Here is a 27519-nt window from a genome sequence, read left to right as displayed (position 1 = left end):
AATAAGCATAGCAACATGGAGCTAAGTTGACGTGCATGAAACACAAGTATTTACATTGTGGGTGCAATCAGAGAGGAGCCCTGATTTTAAAAATGGAGCTTTCACATGACCAAATAATCTATATGAGCCGCCACAAATGAAAAAAAACCATTCAGTGGGATAGGAAAGCAAGCCTTCCCCGACAGCTCCAGATGCTGAGAAGTAATGCTACCATGGCAGTGTTAGGCTCAGATGTTGGTAATGATGGATTCACGGATGAGTTTAAAGGGTTGTAGAATGATAAAAGCAGGTTAACGTGATCTTTAGGGTCCTGGGACCTTCTACTGCCTGCAAGGAACTCTTGGCAGGGCATACTCCTTTCTTCCATGTCACTGTGCCACTTTTCTACTGTTTTCACTGGGTGGCCTGGGTTATTTCTGGACAGCTGGCATTGTGAGTGGCCAGTGAGTTACTGTGATGTTTGTAACTGATTGGAAGTTGGTTGTGCTTGCAGTGATGGAAATTGGAGAAAGCTATGGCTGTGTGTTAGTTTGATTTCTCCTCTGCAGCTATCCTCAGTTGATTTGCCTCCGGTGAACATTGTTTTTCCTAGTTTGCCTGGCCCCTCTTGCCCAGATTCTTCCCTCTGGATATCCTTTGGTGTCATGTGACGTTATGCGTCTGTGACTGCACCAGACTGATCAGATACTTTCTGTTCCTTTGGATGTTGCTGCTCAGGAGCTACATGATCCAGGGAACATTTGATGGGAATGCTGACTGATTCATGCACACAGCAAACAAAGGTGTGTGCCAGTTGAGAGCAAGGATAAGCTTCCATTGAGTCTACACTTTAAATCCCAGATTGTGAACCCCCAGTCTTGTGCACAAGGCTGGGAAGAAATTTCCCCTGCTTGCTCCTGATCCGCACATTGTTGGAAAGGGCCAGGTGTTATAACCAAACTATTCCCTTCTGCACCAGCCTATGGAAGTAGGCCAGATCACCGGGGGAAAACTATCTGCTCTATGACCATTAAAAAACAAACAAATAAATCAAAACAAACACTGGTCCCCTCCATTACTGTTTGCACACCTTCTGGAAGGAACTGCCATATCAGATCACACCCGTGGTCCTGCTAGTCCAATACCCCAGCCAACAGCAGATGTTTCGGACGAAGGTGTAAGAAACCCCATAGCAGGCAGCCCAACTAGGGAGGTCTTATCCTAATGACTAATAGTTAGAGATTGGCTTAAACTCTGAAGTATGAAATTTTATCTCCCCGCTTGTGACCCATATAAATATCCAATCCCTGTGAATCTGGCTAAATTCTTGGCCTCTGTGATATCCTGTGGCAATGAGTTCCACAGTCTAATTACTTTTTCACACAAGGTATATTTGCTAGCCCATGTACAAGAAGTTACAAAGGTTTGGATCTGATTCGGAATTCCTTCCTCCACTGCTACTGATGATATTTGAGGTGAGCAAGTGATTCTTGTGGCAGCATTCACAATCCCACCATTTGAGAACATGGTTCTAAATCTATCAATTTACCAGTGTGCTTTAAGTTTTCATTCAGTCATTAGGCTCTTGAGGGGAACTCCTACGGGCCTAATCCCGCACTCCTTGCTCAGGATTAAGTGCATTAACTTCAGTGACAGTTCAGCCCAAGTACGGATTTTGTGCTAAACTGTACAGAGCAGCAAGGAGAGGTCACAAGAGGCCTTCCTTCCAGCCATGCTCTCTATGCACAGACGAGTCTTAATCTCAGTTCTCGTGTACTTCGAGGGTAAGTACTGCACAAGGTTGGTGCTTACAGGGTAACTCACTGCATCATTTTAAAAGGTTTAACAGAGGCCACTCTTGCCTGCACTTCTGCAGGGACTAAAGATGGCTGGATCTACACTGAGGGTATTAAATAGGTTGTCTTAGGTCTGCTTACCAGCATAGCTGGTGTAAAATGGCCTTGGGGTACTTATGAATCAGGCCCGTAGACTTCATTAAAGACTGTAGGATTTGTTCCATGCCTTTATGGGAGCTGTGCTTGCCAATCCAAGGGCAGAAATCAGTTTTGAGTTCATTCTGGGGGGCTTTTTGAGCAAGAAAGCACAGAAAATGTAAAGAAACCTCTATTTAAATTGTCTTTTCCTTTTCTTTTTTGCCACGTGGCATTTGACTATGTTTTTGGCTGCCGTCTGGCGTACACAGCAAACAACCCTGTCGGCCATCATTTGCCATCATTCCATTTTGCATGCAGAGTGAAGATAAGCCATCTCTGGCTATGTCATGTATAACAATGCAACTTTATTTGATGGAACTAGAGCGCACAGAATCGTGTGGATTTAGCAATCAGCGATGAAACGAAAAAAAGAAAAAAGGAAAATCAACACATTTAAAAATTAAAATCTTGGTTCGTTCATTCCCCACTGCTTCAGATTTCCTTTGTGATACAGCAGGGAAACTATGTGACTGTCCCTTTAAAAGCCATCATACCAATCAGCAGGTTTAACTGTCAAGCAAGCTGATATAAGGTTCTTTGAATTACTGAGTGAGGGATATTCTTCCTGCCAGGTCCTGTCCCCTGTAGGCATGGCAGAGAAGTATTATAGGGCAGTTCTTACCTTGGGAATTAGCCTGCAAGACCCCAATGCTGTCATCAAACTGCATAGATTTGATGTTGAGTGACGCCAAGATGCATTCCTTGTCCTGCAGCGAAGCATCATCAATATTATTCTGATTGGCTGACAGGATAACGCACATGTCGCAGAGGTTGATGTTGACAGCCCTTAAATCAGCCCGACTTAATGGCGTACCCTTCGGCATAGTGAAAAAAAAGAGGGGGGGGAGAGAGAGAAGGGAAAAAAAGAAAAACAAATTAAAGATTGAGAAGGAGCTTTGGGAAATTATTTAACAAGTATCTTTTTTATGCTCTGACATTAAGCTGGTCTAACTATGTGCCAGGGAATAGGAGATGTGTGCTAATCTAAAGGGTAGTTGGTGCTGATGGCAGCATTTTAGGTTCAGTCTCAATACTCAGTCAAGCTATTACTAACAAACAAGAAATAGGAATAATGCCAGCATTCTACATCTCATCTGTGACTTGAAATTGTCTTGATTTAAGTCACTATCATGTGGCAACCTCTGGCTTTCTGAACATAACGAGGGGTGTGTTCTAAATGTCTGTTTATCTAATACCAGGTCATACAGGTCTCGGGCAAAAAAATAACAATTTAAACAGGAAAGCTTTGTGTGTCCAACACATTCTAACTGCAATCAAGATGAAGCTATTTTTCTAAAATGTGTACTACCTGGAGCAATACACAAGAAAGGTTAATCCTTTCCAATACATGTTTTTGGTGCTTCTACCAACAAAACACACTGATATTTAAAGTTATGTGATTAAACTCTTTGAAACAGAAACAGGATGTTAAGTTAATGTGCACAAATCATATAATATTTCCTGGAGCTACAATTACCTATCAGAGAATGCAGTATTTAAAATGAAATGTTGTGGTAGTTAGTCGGGGGGGGGGGGGGTTCATAACTAAGGCAACCAAGATACAACACTTAACCTGCTACATTTTATACACAAGACAATACTTACTCTGAAACTTAAGATACGGACTATTTAAGGCAAAGGTACTATGTCTAGGTACCAGGGGCAGTACTCAGAGCCCTGTGCAATAAAAAGTGGGTTTATGTATGCCAGACATAGCTCAGTCAGCTTCCACAGATTGGTACCCATAGACTGATGGAGACACTAAACATTCCCTTTGTCTGAGTTGTGTCCCTGGGTCCCCAGAGCCCAGCCCCAACTTCCTTAAACACTGAATGACAAGACCCCAACCCCTCACCTCATGGTTATTCAAGCAGAACAATCAGGAAGGATGATATCTGCTGATCTGCATGGAGCATTTTCAAGAAGATTTTGAATGGCACAAAGGGTGCTTAGGAGCCCCAACTCCATTCAAAATCAACAGGATTTAGGCACCCAACTCCTGTTTGTGCCCTTGAAAATCTCCCCCCCCCCCAAATCCCTCACCAACATCCCCCAAAGGGAGGTGATTCTCCAAGGCTGATCAGCAGCAACCTGCTGCAGTTCATAGCTACAGCGTCTTCTAGGAGAAACAAGATGACTGAATTTTAAGCCTTGTGGAAAGCATGCTGCCCTAGTTTGCAGAGCCCAAGTCACAGCCCAGTGCATAACTCCAGGAAGCTTGTAAAGGAAAACTAATTCAATATTTGTGTCTGTACTAGTTTCAGGAACAAGGCCGACTATCTGAGCTTTCACACAAGAACATGGGCCTACTGCTGCAGTCCTTTATTCATACCACATACCTTCCCTCCCCTCCCGCACATACATTGGAAGAACATTATTTAGGTTGCAAAGTCAGGCACTCAAAAGTTAGGAAATGCCTGATTTAAAGTTTTCATGCAACGTTAATTCTGCCCAGTGTGTGTCCATCCTTCATACTAAATGAAGCAGTGGTCCCATAGAAAAAAAGTAGTGTGTAATCACGTAATTCAAAACCGAATCATAAAGCATATGTATAAGGGAGCCAAATTTGAGTCTTTTGATCTAAGGATCAAAACCTTACAATATCTCCTTATTTTGTTAACAAAAATAACATTTCACATTGGATAGGTCTGTAGCAACAGCTGGATTCTGCTCTCTCACACATCATCAAGAATATTATCATCTAAGTTTTGATTGCTGAATCTTTATTACTGGTAAGAGGCTTGACTTTCAGATGTCAGGCTGAATTTGCAGGGCTGGCAGTTATGGGGAAAAAAATCTTTCACAGGAAAAATTTGATCTTGAAGCCATTTGTGAGGCACTAAATACAGAACTATGCCATGTCACTGTACAGCAATTGCAGAACAGAAACAAAGATTAAACGACAACTCTTAGCTTTGGAGTAACCATGAATTGCAGCATATATTGGGCAAAGCTGCCTTTCCATTCAATAAATGCTGTCATCCCTACCCACATTAGGCTAAATGTATCACTGGTCTCTGTGAGCTTCTGGGCTTTGCATTTTTGTTAGTAAAAAAATATTCTAAGAAATGGTAAACTTCTATTCTACTTTTTTATTCTGGTAAGTAAGGATTAAAGAATTCCAAAAGCTGAAACAATAGAACAGCCAAGCTTGCTTTACTGAACTTTTGTAAAGCACAGAGCATCACTTCTGCTATCTGACCAAGGGCCTGAGTCTCCTTTGCTTGTATTATGTGAAGTCATTTACACCCGTGGGTGTAAAATCATACTGAACTGGAATTAATGATTCACTTACACTGGAGGTAGCATTCTGCACTCACTGCACAAGTGTGAATGATATGAGAGAGTGGAGAATCAGTCCCTTTGAATTTTGGACTCAGAGGATGAAATCTTGACCCCACTGAAGTCAATGGGTGTTTTACCATTATTATTAAAGGGAGCAGGTTTTCACGCACTGTATTTAGTAAATGCTTACCACCAAACTGTGAACCCTTTTAAAAAGGAAGGTCTCTTAATGAAAATGCTATGATCATTCTCTTATAGAAAAGAGAACTAGCAGGCCAGCATGTATCAAGCCTTTACAGTTATAGATAGATAGACAAATAATAAAAATTGTTTTCAAAGGTTTTCCAGGCATAAGTAATGTCATAAGTAAGTACTGTCATTCTGTCAGAAAAATCACAACATCAGAACTGGCTACACGCAGGGCGCTAGAGTGAATGTTCAATAGATAACACAGCTAATACATTTGATAGCAGCTGAAATTCATCCTTGACAAGGGACTGAACACTGCTGCAAATTTCTTCTAATAAGGTCTCTCAGGGCTCAGTTTTCATAGCTATAGTAAAGGGGAAGGGCTAAGTCCTGAGGCCTATAAACAGACAAAAGTAAAAGCCTATGATCAAAGTCAATACATATCTGTCCAGATGGTGTCTTTAAGTAAAAAAAAAAAAAAGTATCAATATCGTGGCTTTGGACTTACAGGCAAGATTGAAACCTTGGGGAAGTTATGTAGTGTCTCCCATTCCCTTTTCAGATATTCAAGTGAACCCACAAACACAATGTGCTTGAGTTCATGGTAGTGAAAGTTGCTGGCTCGTAATGGCATCACTAGATTTCTTACTCCAATCAATGCAGACTTAGCATCCCCAAATATGCAAACGACCACATGACCACTTAAAACTGTCATTGCTGCTTCACTCCGGGTCTGGGGGGAAAAAAACAATAAGGGAAGGGGGAGATAAAGCAAAAAGAAGCATAAATCATAAACTGAATTCTAAACCAAGAGAAATGTACTTTCCTGTCAATATCATTCATGCACAGTGAAGCAGGATGACATTAGTAATTCATTATTATATTTATTATTTATCTTGCATGGAGTGTGGTCAGTGCTGTATAGACAGAGGGAAACATGATCCTTGCCACCAGGAGCTTGCAGTTCACAGGCAGAGGCCTGGTCTACATCAGAAAATTAGGTTGGTTTAACTACGTCAGTCAAAGATGTGACCAATGTAAACTATGCCACACCCCTGAGCGGCATAGTTAAGCTGACCTAAGTCCCCATGTAAAAAGTGCTAGGTCAATGGAAGAATTCTTCCATCAACCTAGCTACTGCCACTCACAGAAGTGGATTACCTACGCCAACGAGAGAATCTCTCCAATGGTCATAAACAGTGCTTGCACAGAAGTGCTACAACTATGCTGCTGTAGCATTTTTAGGGTAGACAAGCCCAGACAGTATAATGCAGACATATATTATCACATTCTGGGCTCAGATATGTTGGTATAAACCTGTAGCACTCTACTGATTGGAGTTACTCTGGATTTAACTGAGGGCTAAATTTCCCCCATCATGCATTTGGTGATTTGATGGTGGATTTATTTCAGAGTTCACGATACTATACTGTACGGTGAACTAGGAACTAAAACCTAAGAGAAACGGCAGACTTGGGGGATGAGGGAGGTTCTAACCTAATGAGAAGCATGGAAGAATGTATCTTTCTGCCACTCTCATTTTGGTGTGAAGGGACCTGTTCCGGATACCAATGGCTTAACTTTGGTATTCAAATCTGCACTGCTCTAGAACAGCAAAGCTTTATGTTTTAGTATGAGGAGTAAAAAGAATAGTTGTGAATGGTAAAATACAACCAGTTAAGAAGCAAACAGTGGTCAACCTGAAAAAGAATAAAGTGACTATATTCAGGATAATGTGTCCACAACTGGAGAATGAGGGTATAAATGGAGGGAGTGTGGGAAACAAACCACAACTCAATCACAATAAGGTCTGGAGGGTAAAGGTCTGAGTCTCCTCTCTCACTGGTTATACTTACATCACTCTGACTCCGCTGACTTTAATCCACTAACTCCTGACTGACACTGGTGTGAGAGCAGAATCAGATCCCCCTAAATGTGGGGAAACACTTCCAACAACTCTGGCTACAAAAGCATATAGAAAAGGATTCTATTTGTCCACACCCAGAGTTTTCTGTTTGCTTCCAAAGTTTATAGCTGGCATAAGTAAAATATTCCCTGGTCCAAAGTGTTTTTCTTGGACTGCCAGGAGTCGTTCTAAACCTCCTGTAGCAAAATGAGAATGTCAAAACCCAGAATGCTTTTCCAGCTCACTGCCATTTCATAGCAGTGTTGATGGGTCTGAGCTAATGACATTTTCAGCCTCTTGCACATTCCTTTACCCAGCAACGTAAGGAGCCTTAGTGTAAATGAGAATCAGGCCCCAAATGTTTTGAGCTGTTCTTGTAGATTTATAGATTTTTGTGTGTGTAAATGTTTTAAGACTATAGTCCAGGATCTGAGCCTGTGACTGAGCTGTGCTTGATGCAGCTCAAGGGAGGACTCAAAGATCTCCCCTATGTCCTTGGACGAGCTGCCACCAGCACCATCCTTAGTGTAAATTGGAGTAGCCTCTGTGCTTAGTTTACGCCAGAGGATTCTTCTGGAAGTCAGAAATAGCCATGGTGCAAGAACTTGACTAATAGTGACTTTTCATTGACAAGAGCAACTGAGGGGATGGAAGGAAGAATCTGATGAAGCATATCTAAATGGTGTTCAGAATTATCTGCTCATCTCAATGACAGAGGTTAAATTTGTGCTGTAATCCCAGTCAGTCTTGAAGGCAGCTCACATATTCAGATGACCATTAAGTAAAGTCATTAGCTGATGGTGTCTTTCATATCTGGATCCAGTCTTGGTGCTGTTGCATTCCGCTAATGGATATCATCCTATGTGCATCAAAATTATGATGCCAATGAGGTGGATAGTCAACAAAACTTAGCTATGAGCTGTGAAGAATCGATGAATAAAAACATTTAATGGAGGATAGGTCCATCAATGGTTATTAGCCAAGATGGTCAGGTATGCAACCCCATGCTCTGGATCCCTAAAACTCTGACTGTCAGAAGCTGGGACTGGACGACAGGGGATGGATCACTCAAACTGTCCCGGTCTGTTCTGTTCATTCCCTCTGAAGCCTCTGATACTGTCCACTCTTGGAAGATAGGATGGACTAGATAGACCATGAGTCTGACTCAATATGGCCGTTCTTATGTTCAAAGTAGCACATTTATTGAAGCCAGCAAATGGTAAATTTTTCTTTTTGTTAATCCATAGAGTAAATGTTTTCACTAGCTGTGGCTCCCTGCTGCTTATTCTTTACACAGACTGCATGAAATGCAAATGTAGAATATGCTGCAGAGATACTCACTATGGAGCAGTTTTGGCCAAAAGGATTCTCATCAGTTTTAAAAAAAACATATTCTGCTTTCAGTTGCACTGCTACAACTCCATTAATTTTCATGTAACTGAGAGCAGAATGGGGCTTTCACATTAAAAATATTTAAGGACTCAATCCTGCAAGATGCTGAGCACCTTGGCTTTGATACTGCAAAACATTTAAGCATGCACGTAACTTGAAGCAACATGAGTAGTCCTATGCACGTGCGTAAGTGCTTTGCTGAATCGGGACCTTACAAGACCGAATGCAAACTATGGTTCTTGGCTGAAAGATAAGTATGTAAAAATGGCACTTTCCCACTTGACAAACCTAATCCCTAGGAAGGTTCAAAGTCATGTCTGCTTACTTGACTGACAAATGCCTTATACTGCTGTCAGCCCTGCACAGCCAACACAGCTCTGGGGCAGAGAAGTGAATTATTTTCTGGTTCAGGCATCATCAACACAATTGTTTAAACAACTTCCAATTATAGGACAATCTGCGCAACCCCATCATCTTTGAATTATGCCCTTACTTGCACTTATGCAGTAAGGTTGCACCGATGTGCGTATAGACATAATTTGTGGACAGGTGTAAGTGAGGGCAGCCTTTTGCTCACAGGATCTTTATCACTGGTGATGATGCATGGAACAAGAAAGAACTCAGCCAAACTTGTAGATCTCAGGTTGAGTTTACAGAGCAGACAGTTATTGGGGAAAAACCCACATCTATTTACTGAAAACTGATATGGAGTCAAGAAGAAATAATAAATGAGGAAACCCCACAATACCATTTGTATAGAAACACTTTTCACAGTAGAAGAACATGTTAAGGTCATCCCTGACTGATCTGTTATAAATATTTAAAATATTACAGCTGATCTCTGTCTCCCTCTGTTATAAAGCAATGTATAGTGATCCCTCTGTGTTATGAAGTAATGGACAGTAAGGTTGCCCCTCATGGCCTACTGAACACCCTGGAATGAATATTAATTTAAAATGTTCAGACCAAACTCTGGCTAACAATTTAGTCACTGGAATTGACTAGTTTATTGACTGTTTAAATGCCAATATTGCAGTTCCAAACAATGTCATGGTTATTATAGCAACCCCTGAGGAGCACGGGAAACAACCTTTTATGCCCCGATCGTTAGAATAAACCAGGACTGTCACCATTACTGGTTACACTATGCAATAGCATAGGGAAAACGAAGACAGCGATCTCAAGAAAAGCTTTATAAACTGTGACAAAGTGAAGATTCACAAGGGAACTCATTTCATATATCATCAGTTTTGTGTTTGAGATCTGGAGTTAGTTACTTGTTACTCTTAGGTATGAGTACATGAACACAAACAGCACAAACTTTCACTGAATGTAACAGATTGTGATAGGCCTTCTAATTATTTTTAATTACTTGAGTCAGTTTGATGGCCCTCCCACTTTAACAAATGAAATGAATACACACTAGACCCACTACACTATGGGTAGAATAGCAGTACCATTTACTCAGACTTGTTTGAGTGCTTTAACATGTTGAAAACCAAGCAATACATTTAAACAGGGGAAAATTCCCATTGACTAATAAGGAATAATGCATTAGCACCTTGTTTCAAAGAGATGAATGGTACATGGTGAATGGTCACCATAGCGCTGATCCTACAAAGATCTGAAGTACATGTATAATTTTAAGCTTCTGAGTAGTCTCATTAACCCATATGAAAATGTAGTCTCAGGATTTGGGGCCAATTTTCAGTGAAGTATGTAGGGTTATAGGCTACTATACCCATCAGGGTTGATGGCTCAAAATCCATCCATATTGCATTTCTGAATTCAGACCAATGGTTTTTTAAATGATATAGATAACTATGTTAACCCATTAAACATCTCACATTCCTATTGTCTAAATGGGCTCTCTTTGGATGGAACTTTGTAAGATATTCTTTTACGGCACCCACCAATATGACCTTTTCAATGTCCTTTCCTGGACACCAATGAAACATCCCCGTGGAGTCATATTTTTTCACACTGGCATCCATGTTGTCAATCTGCTCATTGCCGGGAATTAACAAGGGGTCATGCCTAGGGAAAAAAAGACAAGTCACAGATAATGTAAGTGGAAAATATTATGAATTATGGATGGGAAAATATCCCAAGAGCTATATCCAAACAGGGATAAAAGTCAAAAATGAAATTTATTTACGTTTAAACAGATGTTTTCAACACACCTGTCTTGGGGGAAAAAAGCTAATAAAATAAGAAAAAAAATGTTTTTAAATGTTGGGTTGGGGCCTGGAAGATTTTCAATAAGCTTTTCAGTTGATTTTAAAATGGTTTGTCACATTCATGTTCACAAATATTCTTTCTTCCCGATCCCATCCCTCCAAAAATAATATCAAAAGAGTTGCTATTAGCATCTGCAATGAAGTAGAAGGGATCGGAACAGAGCCCCATGCTGACTGACTGGCAGAAGTATGGAAAGCCAATTACTTGCTTTTACCACATACAACTTCTGACGTGATGCTCTTCACAGTAAAAGCTTTAACAGGCTGCACTTTAAATATTTTAGCAATTTGCCCAATCATATTTTGCTTTCCCAAACTGAAGCCCTTTAAAGATTCAGCAGTATGTCATTTTAGAGTAGACTGACTAACAAATGCCCACATCTGGAATACATGATTTTAATACTAAACAACAGTGTCCATTTTCTGTGACAACTGTATCTGTGGTAACCTTCTAAGTGTTTCTGCAGCAGGATTTTAAAACCCAGGGCTTCTCAAAGGAGCCACAAATAAGAGACATTTTAATTAGCTGCCCTCCAACAAATATAATTGTGTATGCACTTGCATACTCAAACAAACACACACACACACTTAATTTATTTGCTGAAAAAACAATTATTGAGGGAAGAGGGTAAGTGAGCTATCAAGGACACTACAAGATGCTAAATAAGAGCAGTCTTCGTGATAGCATCATATGGCATCATTAGAATCAGTATAGCCTCTACAAGACACAGGGGGAACTGAACATAAAAACAAACAAGGGACAGAGTTTTGTCTAAGAAAGCCTACATGTTCCCCACGTTTTTGCACAGAACTTTCTGTCATGAAGCTCCAGGAATGAGTTTTGATTTCAGAGGAAGAAATTAGTAATGTGAAAAAAGACACCTACTCAAAGGCCAGATATTCAAATATAGTTGTCCAAGTTGTGCTCTTGAGAAAAAAAAAAGAAGTGCCTGCATATTTGTTGCACACAGAAAGCCTGCCCTGTCATGCCAAAGAAATGAGCTAAATGTGCTCAGAAATATTGGTCCATGCACATGACTGCATGTTTTGTGCAGGACCTGGATGCACACACATTATTATTATTTGGCAGCTTCTGCATAGAAGACCATATTTGAAAATTTAGCCCGGCTTTTAATTTCTTTGAACCAACAGATTATAGTAAGGCTCTGCCTCTAGAATAGTCTATATTCTAGAGACAGTGTATAAGCACAAGTTAACTCTCCCTGAATTGCATAACCAGCATAATATGATACTATGCTAAACATGCTCACAAATAGGTGCCTGAAGGTGGCTTCTATAAAACTTACTCACTTTGGCAGCAATCAGTCCTACGTAACAGGGATGACACATAATGCTTACAGCACCTTATTGTGCCCCCACTGAAGTCCATGGCAATTTTCCTATTAATTTCGCAGGCACAGACCCACAGAGAGAGAGAGCAGGACTGGAGAATCTACTCATTTGGTTACCCATTTAAAACAAAGTACTTCCATGCTCTCTCCCAAGGAGGGAAGCAGTTCACCATGTGGCAAACACACGTGTAGTTGTTGAACTTCACTTGAAAAAACATTAATCACATGCATGGGTCTCACTTTTGGGATGGGGAGAGAGGAGGAATGGGGGGTTAAAAAGGGGTGGTTGATGCTGTGAGTGCCATTCTTCTTATGGTGTAAAAGCTGTATCAAGTAGGAATGTTGTGCAGAATTTCCTAAAGGTGGTCAGAATGTGGATTCATCTAATCTCTTCTGAAAGTTTGTACCACAGCATGATCCCCTCAATTGATGGTGCTTTGTCCCCAGCCATCTTGCGTCTCATTCCGGGCTTTGTAATCTGCACTTTGTCCAAGAGGAGCACAACAATCCTGAGATTTTGTAGACGGAAATACAAAATATATCAATAGCCGCAGAACTTGTGTAATTGGTAGAGTGGGGTGAATACCAGCCCAGGAAACACCCTGCTTGGCAAAGATACCTGCCATTTGGTTCCACTGTGTCTTTTGCAAAGGCAAAGGATTGGGTCTTCAGAAGTACTTTTATGATTTCCAATGATAAGTCATCTCTATTGCAGATGGTTTAACAGTGTCCATAGTGGGAGAGACTTTATCATCGGGTAGGAAATCTCCCAAGCCTTCCTTCACAGTCATTGTGGAATTTTAACAAGTGATTCCCCATGAGCCCTTCCTAGCACATCGCTGACATAAAAGCAGAAGTCACTAATGTAATCTTTCCCCCACACTTAATATGGTTTCTTTCAAATAATTAGGTACATTAAGGTTGTGATGTATACATTTCCCTTCATACTCATTAAGAAACAATAGTAAAATGGTTGCTAAAAATTACTTCATTTTATTTTCCAATTAATTTTTCTTCTCTGCTTTCAGGTCTGGGGCTACATAGCCCTCTTAAGCTTTTATTCAAAATTTGAAGGCCTTGATTCAGTAAGCCACTTAAGCAGGTGCCTTCAGTTCAGTGCTTACTTACGTGCTTTGCTGAGCTAGGGCCTGGCCTCGTACAAGAGCATTCATATGAGTTCATGATAGAAACTTACAACTAGAGCTAAATGAATTACTCATAGTAAACAATTCACCTGAGGAACGTAGCCCCTTTTTCTGTTTGTGAATTATCTGCTAACAGACTTGGATTTTTATGGATTTATTTGTTATTGATAATTGTTTGATTAAAACCTTATGTAAATATATTTCAGCCAATAGGCTGTTGACTTAGAGTAGGCCTTTTGCTATTTGCGGTATGTAACTGGGCAATTAAGGCATGTGGTTGTGGTTTTGGTTTTGCTCTTTGTAAATGTGCAGGACTCACCCCTGCAGCACCTCCTGCTGGTCATCCATGGGAATTAGCTCACCAGCCCTCTGGAGTGCCCTCTGCAGGCCGATGTCCCGCTGCCGCTTGGCCCCCATATCTCTCCCAGGACCCGGTGCCCTTTGTCTTTGGGCGCTGCCCCCTGGCAATACCCCCCAGTCTCAGGGTCTCCCCACCCAGGGGAAACTCCAACCCTCTATCCCTGCCTTGCCTCAGTCATGGGCTACTGCCAGTCACCAACTAGCCCTCATTCCCAGGGCAGACTGCAGTATAAGCCACTCATCACTGGCAAGGAGGTTTGGGACCTTCTGCCTCTGCCCACCCATGGGCTGCCCCCTGAAACCTCCAGTACCCATTGGCCTTCTGCTAGGCCATAGCCTGGGGATTTCCAGGCTGGAGCCTCCCCAGCTCCTCTGCCTTTCCCCAGACTTGCTCCACTCAGGCACTCTGCTCAGGTCCCTGCAGCCAGGTCCATCTCCCGCTACAGCTAGAGAGAGACTGCCTCTGCTGCTGGCTTCCCTGGCCTTTATAGGGCCAGTTAGGTCTGTTTGGGGAGAGGCTGTTTCCCCAATCAGCCCAGCTTTCCCTGCCACAGCCCTCTCCCAGGGCTGTTTTAAGCCCTTCAGGGCAGGAGCGGGTGACTACCCCGCTACAGTCTCTTATTGGGTATTATACCATTTTTTATTGTTTGTATTACTGTAGCACTTAGGGGGCCCTTGCCATGGTGAAGAACCCCTTACTTGTAATCAGATACAGCCCTCTCCCAACTAAGGAGCTGCTTTTAATATTCAAATTACTCTAAAAGCCATGTGCATAGTGAGATTGTCTTGAAAACTAGTAATCCACAACAGGGGGAAGAATACCCATTGAGATGAATGGGTCAGTTCACAACTCTCAGAGCGATTGTGTCAGGTTGAATTAATCTTCATGGGGTGTTCCGATTCATTTGAGAACAACCCAAGGAGACGAATGAACCACTTAATTCCTTTGCAAATCTCTCATGATGTGGAGGGTTCTGCAGAACTCCTTCCCCTACCCTAGCCCCTGGAAATGGAGTATGGAGCCTCCCTCCCAGACTGAGGGTCTGGAGGAGTCAGGAGAAAGGCAATGCTAGTAGTTGAGTGGCAGTGAGGTGTTCCCAGGAAGCCTCCATGTGCCCCTCCATTGGTGCCACTTAACTACAATCACCTCCTCAAAAAACAAGGCAAATTCGCAACCCAAAAACTTGGTTACTACAGAGCTGAGGTTGACCACCAGTTCCTGCTTCCAGAACATCAAATGCAACTCTTAAAACCAGGATATGTAGAGTTAAAGTATATACCAGCATCATCCCGCAACCTTAATTCTCCTCTTTTTGAATGATACCCCAGCCCACCCATAACAGACACTGTAGCATTCTATCCTTCCAGAGGATATGGGAAAGTGCAGGGACACAGCATGTGGATACAATAGGAGAATCTGTCAGACTGTGTTCTATGGCAAAAATTGCATTTAGAGCATACTTCACCTGGCTATACCTGGCCTGTATTCAACCACTTCACCTACTATGTACAAATCAACCCAGAGCTGATAGATATTACCACTCTATGGCCCTAAGGATTCTCTCAGGAACATCAGCTGCACTTCCTCTGCTCTCCAGTGCACTAGCATGATTGCTACCAGATTGCTACAAATCTCCACGTCAAGAACAGACTGTCATGCTTGTCTATGTGCACAACTCATATAACTCAGCCCAGCCACAAGGGCTCCATGATTTCTGGGTGCACCTGCACCTCTCCTCATATGGTCATGTGAGCTGTGGTGACCAGCTCCAAGTAATCCTTTCACCAAGTCAATGCCACTATCCCTAACACAGGCAGTTGGAATACATGCAGACAAATGAAAGAATATAATTATGTGGCCCGCAACCTGTTATATAAAATGCCTCATTTTACTTAGTCATTCCTCATGTCTGCTGTATTTTAGGGCTGTCCTGGCTGAAACATACCTACAGTATATCCCCTGAAGATCTTGCCAGCTCCTGGGGGCAGAGTTAAGGTTGTGGGGTGGGCTGGTGTGCATCTTAATTTGCTGTTTTATGGTTTTCACAGGTTTAAGTATAAGTACATTCAATATTCTGGGAGATACAAAGCAGTGCTGGCCAATCTTAACTCTGTGTTAATGAAGCTTTTGTGGAGTGTATAATTATGTAACTACAAATACACTTATTTACACCACAATCAGGTACTTTGTTTCTCTAATTTAACCTTTTCAGCCTCTGATGTGAGAGACCCAATAGGAAAAAAAAATGACAGATATAATAAATGGAGTGTAATTGTCTTAAAGTCTAATATTACCATTTATTAACAAATGGCTAACATATGCCAGCCGATACCATTGTACAACTCTCATGGCAATTGCATGTGAGAATAGAAATTGGCAGAAAGTAAAAGTTACCTTGGTAAACTCTAACAATGGCTTCTGATATACCTACTATTTGGAAATCTGTATCTAACTGTGTGTACTTCCATTTCCCATCTCTTATAATTTGTCTCTTCATCCTAAATAAAGCATTAGCAGAAGATTTCTATAGTAGTTCAAGAATTGTTTAGAACTAAGGGCGAACTCTGCCCTTGGACATGAGCACATGCATTTAAGGACAGAATAGGGTTCCAACTATTTAGATATATGGACTAATTTTTCTTTGGACCATGACAACTTTATGAAATAGTGTATTAATTAAATACTACTACTATTACTTTGGACGTATACAACTCCTTTAAGCTGGGGATCTCAACCTGCTTTAAAAATACTAATTAATTAAGGCATTTTACAGACAGACACACACAAGCTGAGATTTTCAAAGCTACCTGTGGGGTTTGAATACCTAATTCCCATTACAATCCACATTACAAAAACATTGCAATTGTTGTTCTTAGCTACTAAGTCACACATTGAGTGTTCTTGGGGACTTCCATCCTGTCACCCTTAAACCTGACTGTGCCAAGGTAAGCTTGGAGTCACAAAAGAAGATTAGTGCGGAGAACCTTGCATTAGTGCAGTGGCCATTGCGCTGCTCAAGTCTGTGAAGTCAGTAGCTTACAAAGGCACTAACAAATTCCCATTACATGTGGGGGAAATCATCTATCAATTTAAAAGGGTCTGTTTTAAACTTGATGTTCAAAGAATTTGGCTTTTTAGTGCCAGCAATGACCAAAGGGATTTGGTCAGTCCTGCATTGAGAATACAGGCACCTACAGTACATGTTAGAAAAGCAACCAAGTCAAGTTTCTCACATCTATAGTCTCCAGTTTATAAATAGCTTCTCTAGTTCTTATGGCAAAAATTATGTGCGCATGACTTAAAATGAAGAATAAACACAATCTTTTCAAGGTTTTGCGGAGCATATAATGCCACTTATCATCAATTAAACTTGGAAATGACACTAAATGCCATGCTACAGCACCAAACCAAAAAAGCCTGCCTTGAAGACAACAGCCTAGAGCAAAACCACAAATCCCTTTTCCAGCAAACCTGATGCAAGGGAGCCAGCATTATATTTTAAAGAGTACTGCTTTCGTGGTAGACATTTATAACCACTCAATCATATTCAATTGGTGTTTTCAACTTTGGAATAAATGTGGAAATGGAATAAAAATAATTTAAAAAAAGAAAAAGAAGGGTGAAAATTGCTGTCTCTTTAATTAACATTAGTATTTCCTTGGATTTTCTTGCCTTCATGTCAAACCTTTTGCTATCTGTCATATGCTTCTTTATATCAGGGCCACAGATCTCATGGATCCATGCTGGATCTCCCACAGCAGCCAAGCATTGGGAACAAGGGCAATATACAACCTATGGTGGCCATCACAGTGATGAGACTGAAGCTGTGCTATGTAAATCTTTGTCTATGGATGAAGCTCCTTTTTAGTCTCATCTAGAGAACAATCCTACCCATACTGAATCAATGGCAAAACTCTCCCAACAGCAGTAGACCTTTTAGCTTCACTAGGTATGCATAAGTGGAAATACACCTTTCCCTGGGTACTCGATGGCCTGTATTTTGGTAAGAAGACATGAATGGCAGTCCCCCCTAGAAACTGAAAGGTTTGGAAACCACCTTGTGCCCTTTACCAGTGGTTTTCAGTTTTCATACATGAATGTACTTTTTTTTTTTAAAGGGGGAAGGGAAGGGTTTGTGAAGATAAGATGCCAAGCAAAGATGCACTGCAAAATGTCTCTTGCCTTTCAAATACCTTTTACAACCACCCTAACAAATGGTGGCAATTAACATGCTGTTAGTGTTAGATGTATGCAGCCAGTGCAGGTGCTAATAATTGAAAAAGCATTTAGAGCTTTTACACCCGGGTTGAATATTTCATGATGTGCTGCATGTTTCACTATTTACTCAGTGGGCCTCTGTCACTTCAATCTTCCCTGACTGCTTTGACTGGTGCTATAAAGCTCTACCAAGATAGAGTGACGGCTTGTCACAGGCAAACTCCACTGACTACTGCAGCTCGCTGGGACTAGCTGTGAAGGTTGTCACGCTACTCTGGTGGAATTCAGCAAATGTTTTGTGACTAATACACCCAACATTTGTCGGGTACCATTAGCCATTCCCTATGACCCTCTGCAGTCAGTGTGGATGGCATTAAGTTGTAATGAGAATTTGTTGCCAATGTGTGTGTTACACTAATGACACTCTTTAGCTGACCTTTACTTTCACAAGTTAATCAGCAATGGAATTTCTACAGATTTAGTGCACAGCTGAAAGAAGCTTTATAGGGAAAAAATGGCACAGTAACAGAAAGAAAACCTACCGGAATATTTTCAATGAATCTCTTTCTTTTCATACTCAAAATCATTGCCAATGGAGTCTATAGTCCCACTCTTCTTGGACTATCGTCCTGAAACTACTATGGCAAGAACTTAACTAATATAGCTGGTGGTACCCAATGTCTTGTGATCACCATTGGACAAGTAGTTGATCATGTAATATATGTTCTGGCTGAGGTTTACCTCTGAGAACTAGTACAAATTTCCTCCACCTCCATCTAAAATATTGCTAGTATCTCTGTTGCCTAATACCGCAATATTCTACTTTAAGAAGCCTTTCCAAAGGGTTAATTTATCATGACTACTAAGGAACCTGGTCTAAATGCAGAGTATCTTCTTTTAGGAATCTGCTGAATAAACATATTTTCCAATTGGAACACCTTGGGTATGTAAAGAGCTGCTCAAAGTATACTCCTCAAATTCCCACACAGAAGAGTTATGAAATGGTCACTTATTCTCATTCTTGCATATAAGCAAATCAAAGAAGAGGGTGTGGGGTGTGCCAGAAAGTGTGTCCTTAGTTTTTAGCATTTTTCATTTAGATTCTATCAAGCTGCACACCCAGGATTTAAGAATGTAGGGGTAGGGGGAATTGGGGATGGTGGAAAGTACCTGACAAAAGCATCCTATGGAAAATAAACCAGCAGCTAAGAAGATGAGGTAGTCTTTTCCACCTAAATGAATTATACGTTTCACACCTCAAGGTAAAAGTCACAACTTTTAAAGACTTATTTTTCTCTAAGTCATTGGTGAAAGAAAAAATTTCCTTCTGCTCACCTGGTTTAAAGAATTTACTCTTTTCCTTCCAACATTCTTTTGCCTTGACCTTAATGTAGTCAGGGTTAGCCTGTACATTATAAAAGAAGTTGCTTGTTTTCTCTGCGGGCAGACTCTCCTAATTCTTCCTGAAAGCCCTTCTCTAAACTCAGATAAATTTGTGCAAGATGTCACAAAACTCTGGGTAAAATCTGACACTTTCTTATTCCCACAGTTTGTAAACATCATTAGTGCAGGTTACTCAATTGTAGCAAAAGTTGGAGGTCTAGAATAGACTGTTCCCTACCATTTAAACTACTGTCATTTAACTTTGCTAAGAGCAGGTCTAAACAACATGGACGTTTTAATGTCATTGGACAGCCTAAAACCTACACTACAACTGTTACTACCTTTTAATATAATGGATTCCTAAATGGTTGCATGGAGTTGGTTTATACTGTTAAACAACTGCTGAGTAGCACCTTAGAGATGGCTTACATATTAGTGCAGTGTCAAGTGATTCTTGCACATACACTATAGAACTTGCAAAGTTTATAAAGTGCTTTGGGATTCTTAAAGATGAAAGGCATTATATAAATGTAAGCCATTATTATGGTTAACACAGTAAGCTTTCACCTCTGCAGACCTGGTATTCATATCTAACTTAAGTCACAAGGTAAAGATGAGTAAACTCATTTCACTAGTTCTTAATTGACAGGTGTCCCCATAAAACCCCACTACCGCTTTATTTGGTACAGACACAAATAACTAAGCATCTCAACTGGAATGGCAGGGATAATGCAGGTCAACACTGAATAGCACTGGTAGAACAGAATGTGTGTGTAAGAGGTTACGTCTACACAAGCAGCTATGGGTGCAATTCCCCTGCTCACACATACATACTCATGCTAGTTCTCATCAAGCGAGTGCAAGTATAAATAGCACTATAGCCCTGGCAGCAGCAGCAGAGGCACAGCTTAGCCACAGCAAGACTGTACTCACCATGGGTATGTATTCAGCCCGGCTAAGCCATGCTGCCGCTGCCATTACTCATGTTACTATGGCTACACTGCTATTTATGCTTGCACTAGGTCGATGAGTGCTAGCACAGGTATGTGTATGTAAGCAGAGGAATCACACCCTTAGCTTGTTGTGTAGACATAGCGGGGGGGACGGATGCTGAGGAGCGGCAATGGGGATGTTGTACAGCCACTGCCCATACTATGCCTAGATTAACGTACGTCTTATCATTAAAATAGACTGTTGATGTTTTCCTATTTATTTTTATCAGATAAACAGGCCCACTAGGTTTTTGGAAGCCCAGCAGAAAAGTTGACTTTTTCCATGTCACTTTGCTGGACCTTGACAATCTCTGAACAAGTTTACTGTTTGGCTGGGTATTTTTCTGGATCTTGGATCAAGAAAAATCCTCAAGGCTTATGAAATTCTCCTTGGTAACCAAGTGAAAACTCAGCTTCCTGATGCCTCTGATTCTTATATGATCAGGGACACTAATGATAATGACCCTTTGCTGAGTATGCTACTTTTCTAGAGGCCTGTGTCAAGAATACCACTCAGTTCAGAGTGGACAGGGACAAACTATTTGTTTGCTCTTCAGGCCCCTTGGGCCTTGTCACATGCCATTTGTTCTTACATTAATAGATAGCTTGACTCAGCTGGGTTGACATTTTCTGTTACTCAGTGCATTCCACTCATGCAGCAGCAGTTATCAAATCATTAAGTGAGGACTTGGACCCTGTCAACAGTTTAAGTGGCTTGTTGGTTTGGGTCCAGGACTTTTCAAAATTTTGACTGATCACCCTTAAATCCAGGGGGGCTACTTTTCGACCAGCTTGGCTACCACATACAGTGTGTGAGATAGCCTGGTCACATTTAACATGTCATTCACCAGTGACATGCAACAAAAAAAAGAGACCCTGAGATGATGAGCAAGTGAATGTATGTCTCTTAATGATCTGGGGGCACCAAATGTTTCCACATTTCCTTCCTGCAAACGTCTCATGAAAAGGAAAACCTAATATGCCTTATGTGACTGTTACTCTGCTGTATATTGTTTCTTTCCTTTCCTTTTCCTCCCCCTCACTCTCCCTTTTCATTTTGTGAGGTGGCATCATAGGAAGTCTTACCATGTCTAGGATAAGTCTCTATAAGAAGCCTGCTCTCTTCCCTTTTAGAGTTTGTTCTTCTGGTGTTTTTGTTTTGTTTTGTTTTGTTTTGAACTGCCAATTTACAGCAGTTTAGGATCTGGCTCAATATGTGGTTTTCATTTTATTGTCTACATGTTTACCCAGACTATTAGTGTATATGCCCAGTGTTATAATACAGGTATTCTGTTCTCAATTCGCCACCACAAACCTCCAGTTTTATATCAATGTGACTCCACTGACTTTCACTGGATGTGCACTAGCATAATATTGGCATAATATTCAGTTTCCTGAATCTCAGCATATACATCTAAAACATTTCTAGTATCTACAAGACATTTGCAAATTTCATAATGATTTACTTCAGCTAGTAATTTAGTTTGCTTCTTGCATTGTAAAAATAGAGTTTTAGATTCTTTGTGTTCTGCATTATAATAGGTAATATCGATTTGTATAGTGCTGGGTGAACCTCAAAAACATCTGAGCTTAGGTTCGCTTCAAATTAAGAATTAGTTGAACTGCCCAAAGCTCTCTGCTCATGCACCTGCTGGCCGTGCTCACGACACATCCCTTCTTATGCTTTGTGCTCCAGTGGAAAGAGCTATCGTGGGTATTTTGCCCATGGCACACAGGGAAGCACAGTGGCCTCTTCCTTGCATGAGCTCCCACTGGTTTGCCCTCTGTACAGTAGAAACACAGTATTGCTGTAGAATTTTGGACCCTATGTTACCTGTAAGGTTGAGCAGGAAGTGACTCTCTAGAGCTATGATTAAATTCTCAGATGGAATTTTGTGCATACTCTTCCCATTCCATATGCTCACTACTTCCAGCCATTCATCCCCAGCACAGCAGGAATGAATCTTATGGACTAATCTGTTAACTGAAAAAGAGCTGGCTTATGCAATGTAACTGGGTCATCTTATGCAATGTAACTGGGCTTGCATCCGAAGAAGTGGGTATTCACCCACGAAAGCTCATGCTGCAAAACGTCTGTTAGTCTATAAGGTGCCACAGGATTCTTTGTTGCTTTTATGGGTCATCTAAGTGCTCCTTCCCCATGGACTTAAAGGCATGACTTCCCTGCTGGGGGCCCTGACAGTTGGATGTAACCACTCATAGGACCACAGCCACGGTCTGTTTAAGGCACACCGGAGTCCTACACTGTCTGGGGTGTTAAGAGTCCAAAACAAAAAGAAAAACAGAATTAAAAATCTGGGTCAGCTGGGGATTCGGCAGTCGGAGCATTCCCTTCTGCTCCAGGGTGGTCTCCGTGTGGCTAGTCCATTCTTGTCCATCTTCCTGGGCCTACTCGTCCTATTCACAAAATGGCTCGTTTAGGTAGCAAGCCGTCTTAAGCTCTTGGCTGGAACCAGGCTTCCCTCACTGAGGAAGCAGCACAACTCTGCTCTCCTTCCTGGTCCGTCCTGGGCTGGGTCTCCTCCTTTTAACTCACTTCTCCATGTGTGACACTGTCTGCAGGTTTAGCTGGGCAGGGGCCCACAGGCTCTCTTCAACCACCTTGTGGCCAGTGTGGGACCTATCTGCCCTGTCAAAGTAGTTTTCATCAAAACTTAGGAGAAAATATTTTAAAAGTATCAGCTTTGGACATCACAGTGCTTTTACCTAGGATGAAACATTGTATACTTCTAATTGATATTAGCCAAGGACTTTGGGGGGGAAGGAGGGGCGGTCCGGAAATTTCAATTTCAATCACGAAAGTATTAAAAAAATAGGCAATGGAGCCTAACTTGCTGTGCATAGAGGAGGATCTGACCACTGCACAGCTTGCAAGGAAAACAGATATTTATTCCAATTCATTCCATTTTACTGGGTTTAAGAGCTCTGAGCTACAATTCAGTCTGCCACTATGTTCCTGACATATAAGGAGGAGAGGCTAGTGGTATGGGAAAGGGTTGAGGGTGGGGGGCGTAGGGTGGGTAAGTCAATTCAGCAGCAAGGCAGAGGAGAAAGAAAACAAAGTCTGGATTCAGAGGCTTGGCAAGTTCTCCACTCATTGCTCGACCCACGTTTAGCAATTCTGATGTGCTACTGAGCAGACAGCTCGAGCTTGGGATGACTACTCTCCCTCAGTCCCTCTTCAGCAGGCAATGAAAGCAGGCTCCACTTTGAAAATTTCCCCCCATCATGCAAACTGACACAGGCATGCTTTTCAAAAACCCACAGCCAATCTGTTGATCATTACTTATTTACAAAGGCCTTCGGGCAGAAAGTCCTGTAAAAACCATACTTGATAGGGTATACACTAGCTTTTTCTGCTTGTGGAAAAAAAGTACCCCTAAGGCTACCTCAAACCATCACTTTCTATTGCACATAAAATGCACCGTGTAACACTAAAGTATTTAATATATATGGTATAATATATCTACAGGAAAGGCATTTGTGTAGAAGTATGTTACCCTGTATTTGGTAATTTGATGTTTTGCTGAAGGCTATGACTTGAAAAAGCCTGCACCTAGTACAGAGGACCTGTCATCTCAGTACCCAAGAGCCAGTAGAATAAAGAAGTACCCTTAAGCAGCAAAACTTTGACACAGCTTTGAAGCATATGAAAACAGTATAACTCCCCAGAATTATTATTACTCAAGATCAAAGAAATGAGGCATACTTTACATAGCAAACAGGGACAGTGCACTCAGCTACAAATGTTTCAGCTCTTTTTTTTTTTTTTTTTTTTTTTTTTAAGTTTTACTTCCCCAAATTTAGGGGCTGAAGGGGGAAGCTCCCACATTTTTCAAACTTTAAACAGATAAAACTATTAGTGCCAGATAAGAAGATTACCCAAAGGTGAGTAAATTGAAAATGATGCTAACATGACAACTGGCATCATAAAAATGAGAAGTTTGGCAGTATGCTCATTTTATTCTTCCTCAGAAACTGTAAACAAGCATGTAAATCAGTGTCACATAGGCAAGGCTGAGCTACCAGGAAGGCAGAGAACTTTTAACGATACATTTAACAGAAATAGATGGTCAATGGGGGAAAAAAAAGACACAGCTGGGTGCATTTTCTTCAGTGAATCAATCTCACTTTTGGTCCTGCAGTCTAAACACAGATGAAGAAGACTTAAAGAAGTTATGCCCTTGAATATGCCCTAGATTGTAGGAACGATAAACAGAAAAAGGATGCTTATTGAATTGGCTAAGGAAATTCCCACTGCACTGATTGAAGTAGAGAGGGGAAAATCATCTGGCTATATCCATAGCTGTTAGAGGAACATGGCTGCTTCCAGTAAGCAGAGAAAGGTGCTAAGTGATGCATGCCTGATCCTGCACCCATTGACTACAACAGGAGAAGGGTAAGGCAGAGAGAGAAATAGAATAAAAGTGCTATATTGCTTCAATATAGTACAATGTCCCAACTGCAATCCCAGTTCCAGAGAACCTTTGCTTAAAGGAAAATTGTCTTATGGACAGAAATCACTTAAATATCTGAGGGTTCCCTTATTGTAAAATACTATATGTCCAACAACAGCAGGGACATTTCATTAACAACCAGAAGATGTTTTTATCATTCACTTTCAGAGTAGGTACTAGTCTTAAAAAAAATCCCTGTATTTCATAATTAATATTGCTTTTAGCCTGAGTAAAATTGCATTAGTTTTGAACTTTGCTTTGGCAAGTACATGGATTATTAGACTTTTTTTAATCAGTCAAAATCAATTAACAGAAATTTGATTTCAATCGACAGGATAAAAGGAAGGTAATATTCAGGTTCATTTTTGATTGTGATGATACATCTCACATATGGCCTTAAGTACAGAAAACAGTACTCAGAGGGATTCCAACAAAAAGAGAATTGCCTAAGGCAAACTAACCACATGAGTTCCTCTGATTGGTTAGTGCTATCATTAGTGCCACTGCTGTTTAAGAACTACACATGGACAGGACAGGGTGACAGCTAAGACTTTAAAGCCTATGTATTTTTCAAACAGCTTTTCAAACTGTTTTTCATGACAGAATTTTTTTCAGCTCTATCATTAACTGCTGACAAGCTGACAGAATAAATACTTCAGCCTTTCAGAAACCATCTAACAATCTTTTTCTTCACCCCCCCACCCTTTTTGAGGCGGGGGAGGTGTAGAGGAAGGAAAGAAGATAAAGATATGAGTTTCTTGCAGTCTTACCTCATCAGTTTGGGTGAGGAGTTGGGTGAATTTCTCATGCCTCCATTTCGCTGCTTTTTTTTGGGTGACAGTGTCGACGGATGTTCATCTTCAACTGGAAATAGAGGCAACTCATGAGATTAAGGACCCCTCTAAGCGCTATACGAAATACAAGTGACATAGCAAAGAACACACACTCAACGTCCATTCACGCACTGATACTTCATTACTAACTTTTTAGGCCCAACAGTTAAAAAAAAAATCAAATATGTTAGTCAAAGAGATTGGTTTGGAGGAGGAGCTGGAGAAGGGAAGAAAACCAGGGTTTTGAACACAGAAGTTCAAATTGGTTTCATACTTTTAAAACAAAAAAAAGTGGGAGGGAACAGCATTTATGTTATTCTCTGAGTTATCAATTAATCTGTGCTACTGAAAAGTAGAATTAGTGCTCTGCTATATACACAGAAAGATAAAGTACTATTTGAAATACCAACATAATAGCTGCCAGCCTGCTTTTGCTAATGAACCAGATACAAATTGGTTCTTGCGTCTCATATGCCAGACAACAGAATCTTCATGAAGAGATGTAAAATATTCAATGCCTTGATGTTTAATGTTTCAGTTAGTCAGGATTGTGAACATTGCCTGCAATTGTGCACAGATCTCCAGCACAACTCAGACCTCATCACTCCACCTTTCTCACAAAGGGGAGCTGTTATAACAGGAATGAGCAGAGTAGGGTTGAATGGAAGTGGGGGATAGTACCTGTATAACAGAGGGTGTGTTATAACAAAGGATCTTTTAATGAGGACAGAGTGCATTTTAAATGAAAGATCATTTTCCAAATATAAAATCACTTGCGATTACTATAAAGTGTACATCAGTGGATTACCTATAACATAATACTATTCGCTTTAAACAAGCACAGTTTTCTAATACGTTGTGTGTTTAATATTAACCTTCATCATTACTGTTTAAAGGACAGCTACTGTACTTGATAATTAGCACACATAAGTATTATGTTTGCTATCAAAGGGAATCATCTGTGAATGGTGGTTTCTCAAATTCAGACTAATGCTGTAATATCAAGAATGAAAAATAGTCTCATTTCCATCCTATAGTTAATTGAAAAACAGACTAGAAGACAATGTAACTGAGGCCTAAGTAGCTGTTACCTTAAAGATAAAAAGAAAGAGATTAGTAGTAGCAGCTACATTAAAGGAGCTTAATACACATTAGAAGTGCACAAGCAGCAGCTGGGAAAAAAAATCTATTTGCAATGAACTATATAGGAAGAAAAAAGCAGACCTGGACATATGTCACCTGCTCTAGATTTATCTGAGAATGAATTAAGCAATATCTTCCTGCTACAATCCTCTTCTGACACTATTTTCTTACAGCCCGCATTCTAGCTTGTCATGTCTGTCTGTTTTCCGGAGTATGTTATGGAACTTCATTTTGCCTTCATCAAGATTACAAGACTGGACACTGGAAAGGCAACATTGCTGTCTTCTTAAACGATCTGGCATTGCCTAACAAATCCTGGATTTTTTTTTAAAAGCCTCAAAGAGTGATGCAAAAGGAGTTGTAATTAGAACTGAGCTATGATCAACTTACAACAAATAATTTAATGGACTAATTCAGTCTTTTTTTTCTGCTTCGAGAACATCCATAAAAATATGAAATTTCCTCAGTATTTGACTATTTCATTTTTTGTTTTATAAAATCCATAGCATAATCGTGAAATTTGTTATATATATTTGACATTCAAATTTCTAGCTGCACTGCCTACTTGTGATTCGTTAGATAAATCACATAGTGCAATTACTGTTCTTTGACTGGCTGAGAGTGTACAC

At 40.7% G+C, this 27519-nt stretch overlaps 1 protein-coding gene across 16 annotated transcripts in view; it reads right to left on the bottom strand.

The window, feature by feature from the left end:
- KCNMA1 (potassium calcium-activated channel subfamily M alpha 1) overlaps window positions 1-27519 on the bottom strand; it is an 881172-nt gene that overhangs the window by 61072 nt on the left and 792581 nt on the right. For all 16 annotated transcript variants that reach the window (XM_039482435.1, XM_039482436.1, XM_039482437.1 and 13 more), the window contains 4 exons: window positions 25685-25778; window positions 10659-10782; window positions 5956-6180; window positions 2596-2788 (listed from right to left, as the gene is read on the bottom strand). In XM_039482435.1, the coding sequence (XP_039338369.1) occupies window positions 2596-2788; window positions 5956-6180; window positions 10659-10782; window positions 25685-25778 (636 nt within the window). The remainder of the gene's footprint in view (window positions 1-2595; window positions 2789-5955; window positions 6181-10658; window positions 10783-25684; window positions 25779-27519) is intronic.

The sequence above is a fragment of the Mauremys reevesii genome, linkage group 7 (assembly GCF_016161935.1).
Source record: "Mauremys reevesii isolate NIE-2019 linkage group 7, ASM1616193v1, whole genome shotgun sequence".
NCBI classification, from domain to species: domain Eukaryota; kingdom Metazoa; phylum Chordata; order Testudines; family Geoemydidae; genus Mauremys; species Mauremys reevesii.
Note: the sequence above shows the minus strand (reverse complement) of the source record. Positions and strands in the feature narration are given on the sequence as shown.